The 13831-nt window shown below is 37.0% G+C and overlaps 1 protein-coding gene across 5 annotated transcripts in view; it reads right to left on the bottom strand.

Annotated features, from left to right (window-relative positions):
• The window catches only part of ABLIM3 (actin binding LIM protein family member 3), a 180317-nt gene that overhangs the window by 56479 nt on the left and 110007 nt on the right, over nucleotides 1–13831 (bottom strand). For all 5 annotated transcript variants that reach the window (XM_051978948.1, XM_051978945.1, XM_051978946.1 and 2 more), the window contains exon 7: nucleotides 4399–4486. In XM_051978948.1, the coding sequence (XP_051834908.1) occupies nucleotides 4399–4486 (88 nt within the window). The remainder of the gene's footprint in view (nucleotides 1–4398; nucleotides 4487–13831) is intronic.

The following is a 13831-nucleotide window of genomic DNA, read 5'->3' on the forward strand; positions in this document are numbered from 1 at the left end:
AATCTTGCAGCTGGGAGGGACTTTACTAGAAGTTATTCAGTGAAGAAGAATCTGTATAGAAAATAAGATTGGATGTCATGTCACTTACGTATTGGTTGAGAGAACTGGAATAATTAAGCAGCTTGCCCCCTCAATCAACCCTTTTTAAATCCCTTTCTATCTATTAGTTCTTTCTATACTAACTTCAAACATACCCAAGTCTTTCAGGTGACTTGAAAACTTTCACTAATCTCTACCATTCTCTTAATCTGTATCACTCCTTTTCTTAAGGAAACTCCTAGAAAAAGCTGCTTATATTCACAACTTCCATTTCCTCTTCCAAACTTAGCTTTCAACTAAAACTTCTCTCTCAAGTTACTAGTTTCTTAATTTTTGAATCTATTTTTTTTTTTCTCAAGTCTTCTTGATATCTCTGCTGCTTTGGGCCCTGTTGCCTGCCTTATCCTCTTGGATACCTTCTTTCTGAATTTTCATGAGACTATTTTCTCGACCTCATCAGCTTTTATGGAGATGATGTATCTTTCCAGTCTTAGTATTTCTCTTGAGTTTCAGTCCCACATCACCAACTATTCATTAGAACTTTCAAACTGGATGTCCCAGAGGCATCTCAAACTCAACATATCCAAAACTGAACTTAATACCTATCCCTCTCGATCCAGTCCTCTTAAAAAACTTTTCTGTTTCTATCAAGGATATTATCATCCTTTCAGTTTTCCAAATTCTTAACCTTGGAGTTATCCTTGATTTCTTTTCTCCCTCCCCCTACATAGTTAATCAGTTGCTAAATCTTGTTTCTAAAATATATTTATCTCTCCTGCAATCTCTTCCCTTTGCTTACAGATATACTACCTTAATTTATGTCTTATGACCTTTTGGCTACATTTTTGCAACAGCTTCCTCTTGATCTCTTTCCCTTATGTCTCTCCTCATTCTAATTCATTCTATATACTACTGACAAAATGATTTTCTTTAAATACAGATTTGGCTATGTCATTACTTTATTCAATAAACTCTTGTTGTTGTCCAGTTATTTCAGTCATGGCCCATTTGGGGTTTTCTTTGCAAACATATTAAAGTGATTTGCCATTTCCTTCTCCAGCTAATTTTACAGATGAGGAATTTGAGACAAACAGATTAAGTGAATAGCCCAAGGTCACACAGTTCCTAAGCATTTGAGGCTGAATTTGAATTCACAAGATAAGTATCTATTTTCAAGTAGAGGCTGAAAGAATACTTGTTAAACTTGCTGTTGAAGGGTGGTCTAGAGCATTAGTGTTATTAGTACTTCTAAGTCTAAAGACTTAGAAAACCACAAATTAATATTATCTAAATTTTGTTGTATTTTCATTTTGTTAAATATTTCTAAGTTACAGTTTTATCTGTTTGGGTTGCAATAGCAAGTGTTCTGGGGTTTTGGTCTATGTGACCTTAGAAATTCCTTCTGAGGCTGAGAGGCTCTGATTCTTAAATTATTCAGTCTTATTTCTTATGTAGTATAGTCTAAAAAAGTGTGTGTTGGAGGGCAGCTAGATGACATAGTGAATATTACCATTCCTGGTGTCAGGAGGAACTGAGTTCAAATCCAGCTTCAAATACTTACTAGCTGTATGACCCTAGGCAAGTCACTGTACCCCAATTGCCTCAAAAAAAATGAAAAAGAAAAAAAAAAGTTGAGGACATAGGAAATGACTTACTGTCAGCATTGGAACTTGAATCAGAATTAAAGCGCTAAAATAGGTTTTACAGACTATCCAATTCAACCCCTTCATTTTATAGAGACCTCTGTAGCTAGTGGTGTGCTAGTAAATATTTACCAACTAGCTCCCCAGGAAAAAAAAAAAAAGCACTCACAAAAAGCTTTTAAATTTCACAATGAAAATTTAATAATTAGTTCCATCTACCTGGTTTGAGCTAGTTCTATCACACTTTTGCCTCTTGGTCTCTGTTTTATTAGAAAGATTTGTTCAATATAATGTGGTAAGGCCTTGAACAATTCCAGTGATTTGAAGTTTCTGAGTCTCTAATCATTAAAATTCTTATGTTGACTCTAAATCTGTCTGTCACAGAATGATGTAATGTCAGAATCTGAACAAATCTCGATGGTTGGCTATTTTGACCCACCCCTAACAGAGTCTCTTCTATGACCCAAGTGACAAAGTGCTCATCCAGCCCTTCTCTGGATGCCTTCTCCTAATGTAGACCATCCTACTTCAGGATGGCTTCATTGTTAAAAGACAGATAATGGGGTGTAGTGGAGAGTGCGCTGGCCATGGCATCAGGAAGAGCTAAAGGCACATCTTGCCTCTGACCCATAATATATAACTCTCTGGCCCTCTGGGTGCCTGAGATAACTTTCTAAGGCTTCAAATGAGAGCTGAGCCGAAACTATGTATTGGTAGAGTCTCTAGACCAGGAATTCTTCACGCATATGTAATCACAGTCTCGATTCCTTATTTCATTACCCTCTTCCACCTCCTCCCTAACTCCCACATACACATAAACAGATGTTATGGAATTTTTTCTTCTATTAAGTTAAATTTACCTCTTTGTAACATTTGCTCATTGCTTCTAGTTCTGTCTTTTAGGGCTAGCTGGAAAAAAGTCTAATCCTTCATTAGTGTTACAGCCCTTCGAATATCTATATACTACTGACAAAATGATTTTCTTTAAACACAGATTTGGCTATGTCACTTCTTTATTCAATAAACTCTTGTTGTTGTCCAGTTATTTCAGTCATTGTCCATCCATCAATCAAAAAGTATGAATGAAGGGCCTACTGAGCACTAAAACTCTGAGATAAAGAGATTACAATTAAACACTCCCTACCCTCAAGTAGTTTACATTCTCTTAGGGAATGAAACATGAACACCAGCAAGTATAGCATAGAGAAAAGGACTGGACCTAGGATTTTTCCGTGGTATAAGAAATTCTAAGATAAGGAAACTCTACTACTATATATCTACTATAAGCTATATAGTTAGCATCTATATGCTATTCTCCTTCCCACCTCCATTTTATCTATAGTCTTTGTTTTTAGTAAGGTACACCTTTCCATCCAGTTCACAGTCATGGGTCTTCACTAAGATTCAGTTAGCCCTTTGAGGTCCAATTTGCTCTTGTATTAACATACAGAGCCTAACAGCTCTTATCATCCACTTGCTCGTTAACTTCAGCAGAAGGAAGTCTAATTGTTATTTTTCCATGATGGTCTTTCAGATATTTGAAGATACAGATTATGATCCTCCTCAGACAAGTACTAGGCACTAGATGAGATACAAAATGAGTAAAATCTAGTCTGTGCCCTCAGAAATCTCACAGAATAGTGGGGGGGCCATGAGCATGAATATCTCATGCAAGGCAGAATGTGATGGGAAATAAGAGAGATTCGTCCCAAGTCCACAGGAGATTATGGTGGCCATCACAACAGCTAGCTGAGAAATGACTGCATTTTGGAGACAAAGGCAAGGACAGTGACAATATAAGAAATCTGGGAGATAGACTCAGTCTATCAGCTAGTCATTCCTCTCACTGCTACTGGATGCTGTTCTATTCTCCAAACTGGACTTGTAGACACTGGGAGGAGCCAAGTTACTTGGTACTACCTTAGACCATGCAGCCTCATTTCCTCCAGAGCATTTTCTGCTCATTTGCTCTGCAAGACGCTCATCCTTCCTTAGATTTCATGCTTTGATAATTTTATTAAATCAACACTGCCATTATCTCTGGATGTTGGGGGTGGGGGTGGGTGAGGATGAGGAATGTATCAATGGACTATTATATTCTTCTACTCATCTTCCTGACTTCCCTGACTATGATTGCCTTCCCTTACCATAAATCCAGCTATCTGTATATCACTCTAAGTCCAGCCATATATCAATCCATCTTTCCACAGAATGTAGTTTTGTTGAAAATTGACTATAGTTGGTTTCCCATTTCTAGAGTTCCTTAGTAAAGACACTGTATAAAATACCATGATACATTAACTGTTTGAATTCAGTTCTTTGCCTAGGTCTGTCTCTTACAAGTTCGTTCTCTCTCTCTCTCTTTCTCTGTCTCTGTATCTGTCTCTCTCTGTCTCTCTCTTTCTCTGTCTGTCTGTCTCTGTCTCTCTCCCTCTCTGTCTCTCTGTCTCTCTCTCTCTCTCTCTCTCTCTCTCTCTCTCTCTCTCTCTCTCATTTTCCCCTTTAGAATATAAGCTCTCTGAAGGCAGGAATTTTCTCACTATTGTATATGTATCCTCAGAGCTTGGTATAGGTATTGGCAGATAGTAAGCATTTAATAAATGCTTTTCTTTCATTCATCCAGACAGACAGACACACACACACACACACACACACACACACACACACACACACACACTGTGTCCCCTTCCTTCCTCTGCCTGCCAGATGTACTTACCTGTAAGGTACATCTCCTCTCCTTCTGTGAACATCTGCTGGCAGCGGACACATCTGGCACAGGCTGGGTGGTAATGTTTTCCTCCTGCCTATGAATATAGGAAGATAAAAGTAGGCTTCAAAGTGGTGCAGAGTAGCTAGTGGAAACCCCTTGTCTGACCTTCATAATAAGCTGCTAAATATCTCAGACTTCTTAAGCCTATCTTTAAATAAACAGGAGCTGTCCAGGATGACCCCACAACAAAGTCAGAGTTGTTCTACACAGTAGGCTTCTGGAAGAAGAGTAGTCTGATCTTTCTCACGTTAGAGTATTAGAGCTTGAGTCAGAGAAAAGTGGTTAGCAAACTCTTAAGTTGGATTAGACCTTCAGTCATCTAGGCTAACCACTCATTATACAAAGGAAGGAACTAAAATACATTTAAAGCAAGTGATTGGTCAAAGGCCACAAAACTAGTGTACTAGAACTGGGACTAGAACCCAGGTGTCCAAACACCTAATTCAGTATCTTTTCCACTGTTTTGTGAATCCATTAGGGTTTTCTAGGTAAAGATACTGAAGTAATTTTGCCATTTCCTTCCTCAGTTCATTTTACAAATGAGGAAACTAAGGCAAACAGTATTAAGTCATTTATTTGCCTAGGATCACACAATTAGTAAGTGTCTGGGGCCAAATTTGAATTCAGGAAGATGAGCCTTCTTGACTTCAGGTCTGGCACTCACACCACTGCCTCACCTAGCAGCCCCAGGAGGTCGGGTAGATTGTTGTCAAATTCCATGTCAAAAGAAATAGTTTCAAAACTAAAACCACATTTTAAAAGAATATTTTATGGCAATATCATAAAATCCCACCAGAGGGAGATATTACTCTGAAAGCTCTTTTCACTGTGGATGAACAATGAAACAATAACGAAGACAATAATGATGGTTCAGCCAGATGGAGAATATGGATGATGCTTTTCTAATGAAAATCACAAAACTTGATAGGAAACTTAAAACCTGAAATTCCAACTACATATCAGATATTAAAGCCTTCATCTCATGTTTCAGTTGTGATGTAAATGAGAAGTTTGGTTCTAAGAGGCTATAACTAATGAAGTATTATTTCCAAGAGGCCTACCCAACTAGAAAGGTTTATAGGTGTAGTGCTGACTGTAGCTATTCATGGAGCAGACAACAAATGCAGAAAAGTTTTTAACTAGATAATTGTGAGTAGGTGAGTTATTAAAAAAAAACTTATTAAAGTCTCTATTTTTAAGGACCTCATTAAATCAGAAGTTTTTGTATTTTTTATCAGATACTCATGTTAGTTTGGTGAAACTTTGGAATTCTAAGAACCAAATTTTTAAATGATTGAAGGAAATACTATATTTCAATTAGAAGTTAGTAGAAGAAGAAAGCTGTAATTTTTTTTTCTCCATTCAACTTCATAGCCCTTCCCTAAAATCTATCTGATTGCTTCATTGTCAATTTCTGGGTTAAAAATCTCAGACTTAAATGATTTGTATGTGATTTGTATCAATGAAAGAAATACCTGTATCATGGAAATTCTGAATCCTTGAAGTCTAATTGTCCTCTGCTATTTACTTCCTATTTGATCTGGACAAGTTAAGTTAGCTTCTATAATCTGAAGTTTCCTCATCTGCATATGAAGGGCTTGGGCTAGATGAGCACTAAGTTCCTTTTCATTCATCCTTCTATCTATACTGTATTTATAAGCTACAAATATATATATATAAGCTACAGTGTTAAAGCTACAAATATCTAGTACATGTAGCATATATATATATCCTATACATATAGGATATACATAATGCATATATATTTGTAATATACATGCATGTATACTATATAGTATATACATAATATGTTTATTCCTTTTACCTGTATATATGTATTTGTAGCTTTGATCTACTGTAGCATAAATACTTATATAGTTTATATATGTAGTAAATAATATATGTTACATACTATAAGTATATATACACATATATTCTGTGTATCTATAGCTTTATAATGACACAAAGCTTCATATATAATATGTGCTGCTTAACACTTTTTCATTTGTGATCACATTTTGCAATTTCAAGAAATTTTTATGCAATCCCATAGCAACTAAGAAGCTTTGAAACTTAGAGGGCTATTTTACAGATGAGGACACTAAGGATTAGAGAGGTTAAATGACTGTCTAATTTTTAATTTTGTTATCTTTGTCACTGCCATATCTCCTTCACTCTGAATGACTCTTCCTCTATGACTGTCTTTTCTAGTCCTTGCTGTCTCCTATTCCCTTAATTAGTCACAATGCAGAACAGATAGGGTTTTTTTGTTTGTTTTTTGTTTTGCTGAAGCTCTTGGGGTTAAGTGACTTGCCCAGGGTCACACAGCCAGGAAGTGTTAAGTGTCTGAGGCCAGATTTGAACTCAGGTCCTCCTGACTTCAGGGCTGCTGCTCTATCCACTGAGCCACGTAGCTGTCCCCAGATAATTTAAAAATATATATACATTTATATTTTTGAGCAAAGCCTTATTTTTTTAATTCTTAATTTGAAAAACAGATATTTCTCTCAACCTTTCTCTGTCTCTCTGCAGACACCCTAGTGCTCACAACAACCTCAAAACTAATTAGTTGATACTGTGCTTTGAATCTTGTCATGAAAGAACTGTATGATCTTGGACAAGATGGTACAAGAAGCTACACTGCTTTCATCCTTAAAATGGGTGGAACATTCCATTCATGCTCTGAATATTCACAACACAGGGCTATTGTGAAGACTAAATAAGGTAATAAATAGGAATTCTATATAAAGGTGAATTTTATTATCAGCTTTATGCAGGGACCTGATTAAGTTTTTGATGGATCTGTGGCCCATGGGATAAAGGTTCTCACTGCATCTCCTACTCCCACTCTCTTCCCTACCTCCTCCCAACTGACCGTCTATAGTATCTTGAAGATTTAGAAACAAACAATGGAAGTAGGCTGGGCAGGAATTATCATCTTTATTTTAAGGATGAGGAATGAGACAATGGGAAAAATTAAGTAGTTAGGACCAGGGTATTTTTGTTGATTAGTGGCAGTGCTGAACTTTGAAAGCAGGTCTCCAATGTGCTGTCTACACCATGTTTACTCAGTGAGTGGGAAAAATAATGACTACAGAAGGAGGTCAGAAAAGATGCAGAGACAGAGAATTGGCTTGTCTAATAAAGATTCAAGGAGACCACATGGGCAAAACTATAGAGATGAGATAGGGCAAGGTCCATCTGGAGGACTGTGAGATCATCTGAACTATAAGGGAAGATTCATGAAGGGCTTTTGTAGGGCAACAGGATAAGACAAATCTGACACTGAAAAACTTCAAATTTCAAATCCTTAACCCACTCTTTCAAACTATTGGATAAAACTGATGTTGAGAAACTGACAATGAAGCAATCAATAAGCATTTATTGATAAAAAGCCAGGTAGCCAAGTAATGATCAGATGGTGAAGGGAGAAAGGGAGTAGGAGGGTGACTGGATCTGAATTTCGTTCTGTTACAGCATAATGTGAACCCCAGATCTCTGGCATAAATCATATTTTTCAACATGAGTTTAGGAAGTGCAAATTCACACACACCAAGTAATATTGTGGGAAAAAATAGATATAGAAATTGTTTGCTCTAGAATTACACTTTTATTCATCATTTCATTATTTCAAAAAATCTTTGGTTTCATCAGGATGAAACTACCCACCCCTAGCCTCTCCATAACAGTAGATAACATTCATTGTAAATGATATTTATCAATAGCTTTAAGGTTTGCAGAATACTTTGTGTACATTATCTCATTCTATCCCCATCACAGTAGCTCTGTGAAGTTAAGTGCTCCAATTGCTATTAACTCTACTTTATAGGGAAAGGAATTGAGGTAGACCATTTAATTGGGTCCAGGGCCACCCAGCTAGTAAATAGCCAGGCTTTCCAGGGCAGCACTCTATGTTCCATATTATGCTACTTCTCTAAATAGTTCTTTGAGAGTTGTTGTATCCAAAAATGTCACCACCTAAAGGCCAATCCATAGGTGGTAAAAGCCTATCCATCCCACTGAGTTCAGAGAGTGGAGAACCCAGTTCACCCATAGATCAGACACCATGAACTGAATCCGCAGGGGAAGGACTTCCTCTACTCTCCTTCTTATTCCCTAAACTGAGGTTTCTCTTGCTCTACAGGTATTTGTTTCTCTCTGGGTCATTTGTCCTTCTAAATTTCACAAGCAGGTTGTAATCCCCACCAGAGTTGGGAGCCTAATCCATGGTGAATCTGGAGCCAAGATTCCAAGCAGGATGTTACAGCTAACCAGCTCAGCATGGAAGTCTGGAGATGCCAGGGTGCTTGGAACTGGAACTTGAAGGGGCGATTTGGACTTGAAACTTGGGACTGTGCTCTACAGCAAGCCTTCTTATTTTTTTTTTTCATTTGTGCCCCCCCCCTTTTTTTTGTTTTGTTTACGTGACTTCAGGTATTATAGATATGTATATAAAATAGGCATACCAATCAAACATTTACTGATAATGAATCATAATTCTGCAACTCTCACATTCAGTTATGTGACCCCATATGGGGTTGTTTAAGAAGCTTTTCTCTACAGGAACCAAGCTAAACTTTAAACTTAATCCCTTTCCCTTCCCCACAGACTGGTGGGGAGTGGGGAGGAGGAAAGGATTAAGCATCACATGTAAGAATGACTATATTTGTGATGATACTTTTTGAAATAAATATTTTAAAGCCAACCAGGTAGTGAAGTGTATAGAAAGGAATAGCTGAATTCAAATCCTGCCTGCATCAGATGCTTACAAGCTGTGTGACCCTAGACAAGTTATCCTCATTTTTTTAATACTGTAAAATGGAGCTAATCATAGTACCTACCTCTCAGAAGTTAGATCTGTAAATCATTTAACACAATGCTTGGTACATAGTATTTGTTGTTGTTCAGTGGTTTTTGTTGTATCTAATATCTGATTCTTCATGACCATGTTTGGGGTTTTCTTGGCAAAAATACTGGCGTGGTTGCCATTTCCTTCTTAGCTCATTTTGTAGATGAGGAAATAGGCAAACAGGGTTAAGTGCATCACACAGCTAGTTCAGAGTATGAAGACATATCTGAACTCAGGAAGAACTGAAATCAAATCCTATCTCAGATGCTTACAACCTACGTGACCCTGGGCAAGTTAACCTAGCAATGGGGATAATAATAGTACCTACCTTATGTTGTGAAGCTCAATTGAGATAAGATTTTATAAATCACTTAACTCAGTTCCTGGCACATAATAAGTGATTAATAAATACTTAATTCCCTTTCCTTAATCTTACTGGTCCACAGACCCAAAATACCTTACTGAGTAAAGCCTAATAGGATCTTTTGGTGCTTTAGTTTTTTGAACATTACCTTCAAGAACTCAGGTTGCCTGCACATCACAGTGCACATTACTTAGTCATTTCATGGAGGAGTATTTAGTTATATAAAATGAAAACTAATGACAGATGCTTTTTGTTGTTTTTCTTCATCCCTTTGGCCTTTTTATTGAATACAGTATATGTTTCAGAGGGAATAAATAGTGCTGGTCAATTAGAAGTTCATTTTGAGCAGGCATTTGGGGCTATCTTAACTTGTGGAGCTACACGAGCCAGATGCCAAAATGTTTTATTTTGCTGAGTTTTAAAAAGCTTATTAAAAATGCAGAGCCTTCCAAAAGGATAATATGGGTTATTATAAAATGAGGAGAATGTAGATTCAGAGATTCTCAGAATTAAAGAAGATTTCAGGGGTCTCTAGAACAACTCATTCCTAATTGGGAATCTCCTACAATCACCCTAAATAAGTACTCCACCTTAAGATCTCCAAGGAGGGGAAATCCACTTCTATCCAAGCCAGCTTATTCCACTTTGGGGCAACTCTAATTGTTAATAATTTCTTCTTTGTATGAAGTCAAATTTTTGCCTCTTCAGAGCATCCATTCATTGGTTCCAGGTCTGCCCTCTGGGTTTAAAAGGAACAAGTCTATTTCCCCATGAAAGCCTTTTAGATATTTGAAAGAAGGGATCATGTCCCAAGTGAGTCATTTTTCCCCCGCCTAAGCAACTCCCTTTGTTTTGAAATTGGATCTCAAAGGTTCTGGATTTTTTTTAAGGCAGTAGTTGTTCCTAGGATTCTGTGACCCCCATCACTGAGAAATCCTACTCCTCATCGAGGAAGCTCCACTGAGCCCAATACTTAGAGGTGGCAAGCTGTTTTCTTAAACAGAGACCCTGCAGGCTTGATATTCCAGCCCCCTGACAGAAATAATTGGTCTAATTGGTAGCTTGTTCCCACGTTGTGTCTTCACATCATCCCAATTACAGGTTCTAGGGTGGTAGCAGCTTATAACAAAATGGAAGATTGGTTCCTTTCTGAATGTTATCCCCTTCACCTCTAAGTTTCTCCTCCTCTTTCCCAAATAAAAGGGTCCCTGGAGGAAGAAAAGACTGTAATGCTTTTAGGGCAACTGATATTTAAAGAGGGAATCCTATGCATCAGGAAATAAGAAGGAATGTTTTAGGAAATCAAGTTCAATAAGAAATCAGAAAGATGGGTCCATATAGAGACCAATAGGTAGGGTTAAGTCAATGAAGACCCATTTTAAGAGATTCAGAATAGGGTCTTTGCCAGAGATCTTTTTAGTGAGATCATAACAGGGAAAAGGAGGAAGGACTATAATAATTGGTACAATGAACTGGTAGCAACAATTAAGACCCTTTAGGTTGCCACTAGGGGAAGAAAAGGAGGGCTTTAGGAAGAGTTAAAAGTCATGGAATAGAGAGAGAGAAGAAAAAGATTCCAGAACATTGTGAAAGTGAACATGAGTAAGAAGTTGTGAGAACTAGCACCAGAGGGGCAGCTAGGTGGTGTAGTGGAAAGAGCATCAGCAATGATGTCAGGACTTGAGTTCAAATGTAACTTCAGTCACTTAACACTTACTAATATGTGACCCTGGGAAAGTCATTTAATCCCAATTGTCTAACCAAACACACACACACACACACACACACACACACACACACATATATATATACATATAGTTTAAAAACTAGCTAGGTCAGTTATAAATAAAAACACTTGGAACTTTATTCAGTAAAGTTATTCGCTTCCTTTCATAAGATCTTATGAAAGGGATTTCAGAGGGATTTCAGGGCTTCAGGTTCTTCATCTTTAAAATGGGGTTGGGAAAATTGGAGATACTCAATGATTTCTTAACTTCATAGATAATCTCTCCTATCTAGATGGAAGCAGTATGGTGTAGTAGAAAGAATATGGGAATATTTAGAATAGTGAAAGATCTGGCAAGTCCCAGCAGCTCAGCTTCTTGCTGAATGTATTATCTTGGACAAATTACCTGACTTCTTTGGCATTATTTCTGTTGATGAAGTTAAGGGATCAGACTGAATAATCTCTATGTTCTCTTCCAGTTTAAACATTCTTTGGGATAAAATAATAGAGTATATGTAATTTGTTCTATAGCCATGAGGTATAGGACCTGAGATTTCAAAGTGATCTTAATGGTTATCTAATTCAATTGGCAGTCTGATGGATAATTTTACAATATCCCTGACAGGTAATCTATTAGTCTCTGCTTGAATATTTTCAGTAATTTTGAGACCTTACAATTTTATAAAGTTTTAATATTCATAAGGGGCAAGTAGATGATTCAGTGGATAGAATTTTAGGACTGGAATCAGGAAGTTCAAATTCAACCTTGAACATTGTGTGACCCTGGACAGATCATATAATCCTGTTTGTCTCCGTTTCCTCATCTCTAAAAATGTGCCGGAGAAGGAAATGGCAAACCACTCCTGTAGTTTTGTCAAGAAAATCCCAAATGGAGTCACAAAAAGTCAGATGTAAGTTAAACATCAGAACAATGTTAAGGTTTACTATATATTTTACCATTTGAACCACATAGCAACCATGTGAGAAAGGTCCAACAGGTTTTATTATTGTTCCCATTTGACAGATGAAAAAATTGCAGTTCAGAGAATAAAATGCCCATTGACACAGGGTTAGTATCAGTTCCAGGATTCAAACCTAGTTCTCTTCTGACTCTAATTATCCACGCTTCCTATTATGCCCCAGGATCCCAAGTCAATGCATTAAAATTCTCTTCACCAACTGGTTGTTCTCTTCTGGAAATATTTCATTTATTAATGTCCTTTTCAAAATGTACTGTCCAGAATGGAACAAAATACTCCTAATGTGGTCTGACCAGAGTAAAGGGAAATAGAACTATCATCCTTCTTATTCATTATCTATTGATTAATGTTGCCTTAGATCACATTTACCTTTCTGATCACATCAAATCAATGACATGCTTGGAGCTTGCATATGATTTTGCTAAATCTTTTTAATGTCTCTTGTTTGCCGAGGCCGTCAACATCCTGAATCTTGGTCTAAAATTAACCTCTGCCCTAGTTCAGAATATATCCTACTTTCTGAATCATCAAATACTATTTCATCCCACCATTCTTCTATTCAGAATAGAATTTTATAGTTTATAGAAGTTTATAGAAGCTACCTCAGATTCAGTGTACCAAATGTGAGTTAATGAACCTTGAAAGTATGGGCAGGCATTCAGTACCCTCTCTTGGGGAACAGAGGTGAGAGACAGAGAGAGAGAGACAGAGAGAGAAAGAGAGAGAGAGAGAAAGAGAGAGAGAGAGAAAGAGAGAGAGAGAGAGAGAAGAGAAGAAAGAGAGAAGAGAGAGAGAGAGAGAGAAGAGAAGAGAGAGAGAAGAGAGAGAGAGAGAGAGAGAGAGAGAATGATGGATTGATAGATGATATGTCAGTTAATTTCTCTGGGACTCAGTTAACTATAAAATAAGGAGATTTGACAAGATAGCTTCTAAAGTCCCTTTCAGTTCTATTCTCCAATTTTCTGAACCTGTGATACTACAATCTTAAAACTTAGTTCACAACTCAGATCAAACAGGCAGCCTGTCATAGTTGATATCACTTTATTGACTCTCCATTCTTCTATTGGGCACCTTCCCAGAACTGAAGTGTTTCCTTTTCGTCAAATAAGTATGAGTTTGATAAAGTAATTTAGAAAGTGCTCTTTATTCTCAGTGTATGTGTACATTTCTTTTGATTCCCTAATTAGAATAATAGTATCTGAAAGTTAGAAGACATTAGAAGCCATCCCATTAATTTGACAGACTTGAAAATTAGGAAGTTGTTTCAGAAAGAGATAAAGATAGGATAGAGAGAGTAATAGAGATAGAAATGATAGAAATAGTGGTAGAGATAGAGACAAAAGTAATGATGTAATAAAGATAAAGATAGTAAAGATAGAAGTAAAGATCTAGAAAAGATAAACATAGTAAAGAGATAGGGGTAGAGATTTTAGAAAGAGAGGTAGAGAGAGAGATAAAGA

Source organism: Antechinus flavipes, chromosome 2 (assembly GCF_016432865.1).
Source record: "Antechinus flavipes isolate AdamAnt ecotype Samford, QLD, Australia chromosome 2, AdamAnt_v2, whole genome shotgun sequence".
Taxonomy (NCBI): domain Eukaryota; kingdom Metazoa; phylum Chordata; class Mammalia; order Dasyuromorphia; family Dasyuridae; genus Antechinus; species Antechinus flavipes.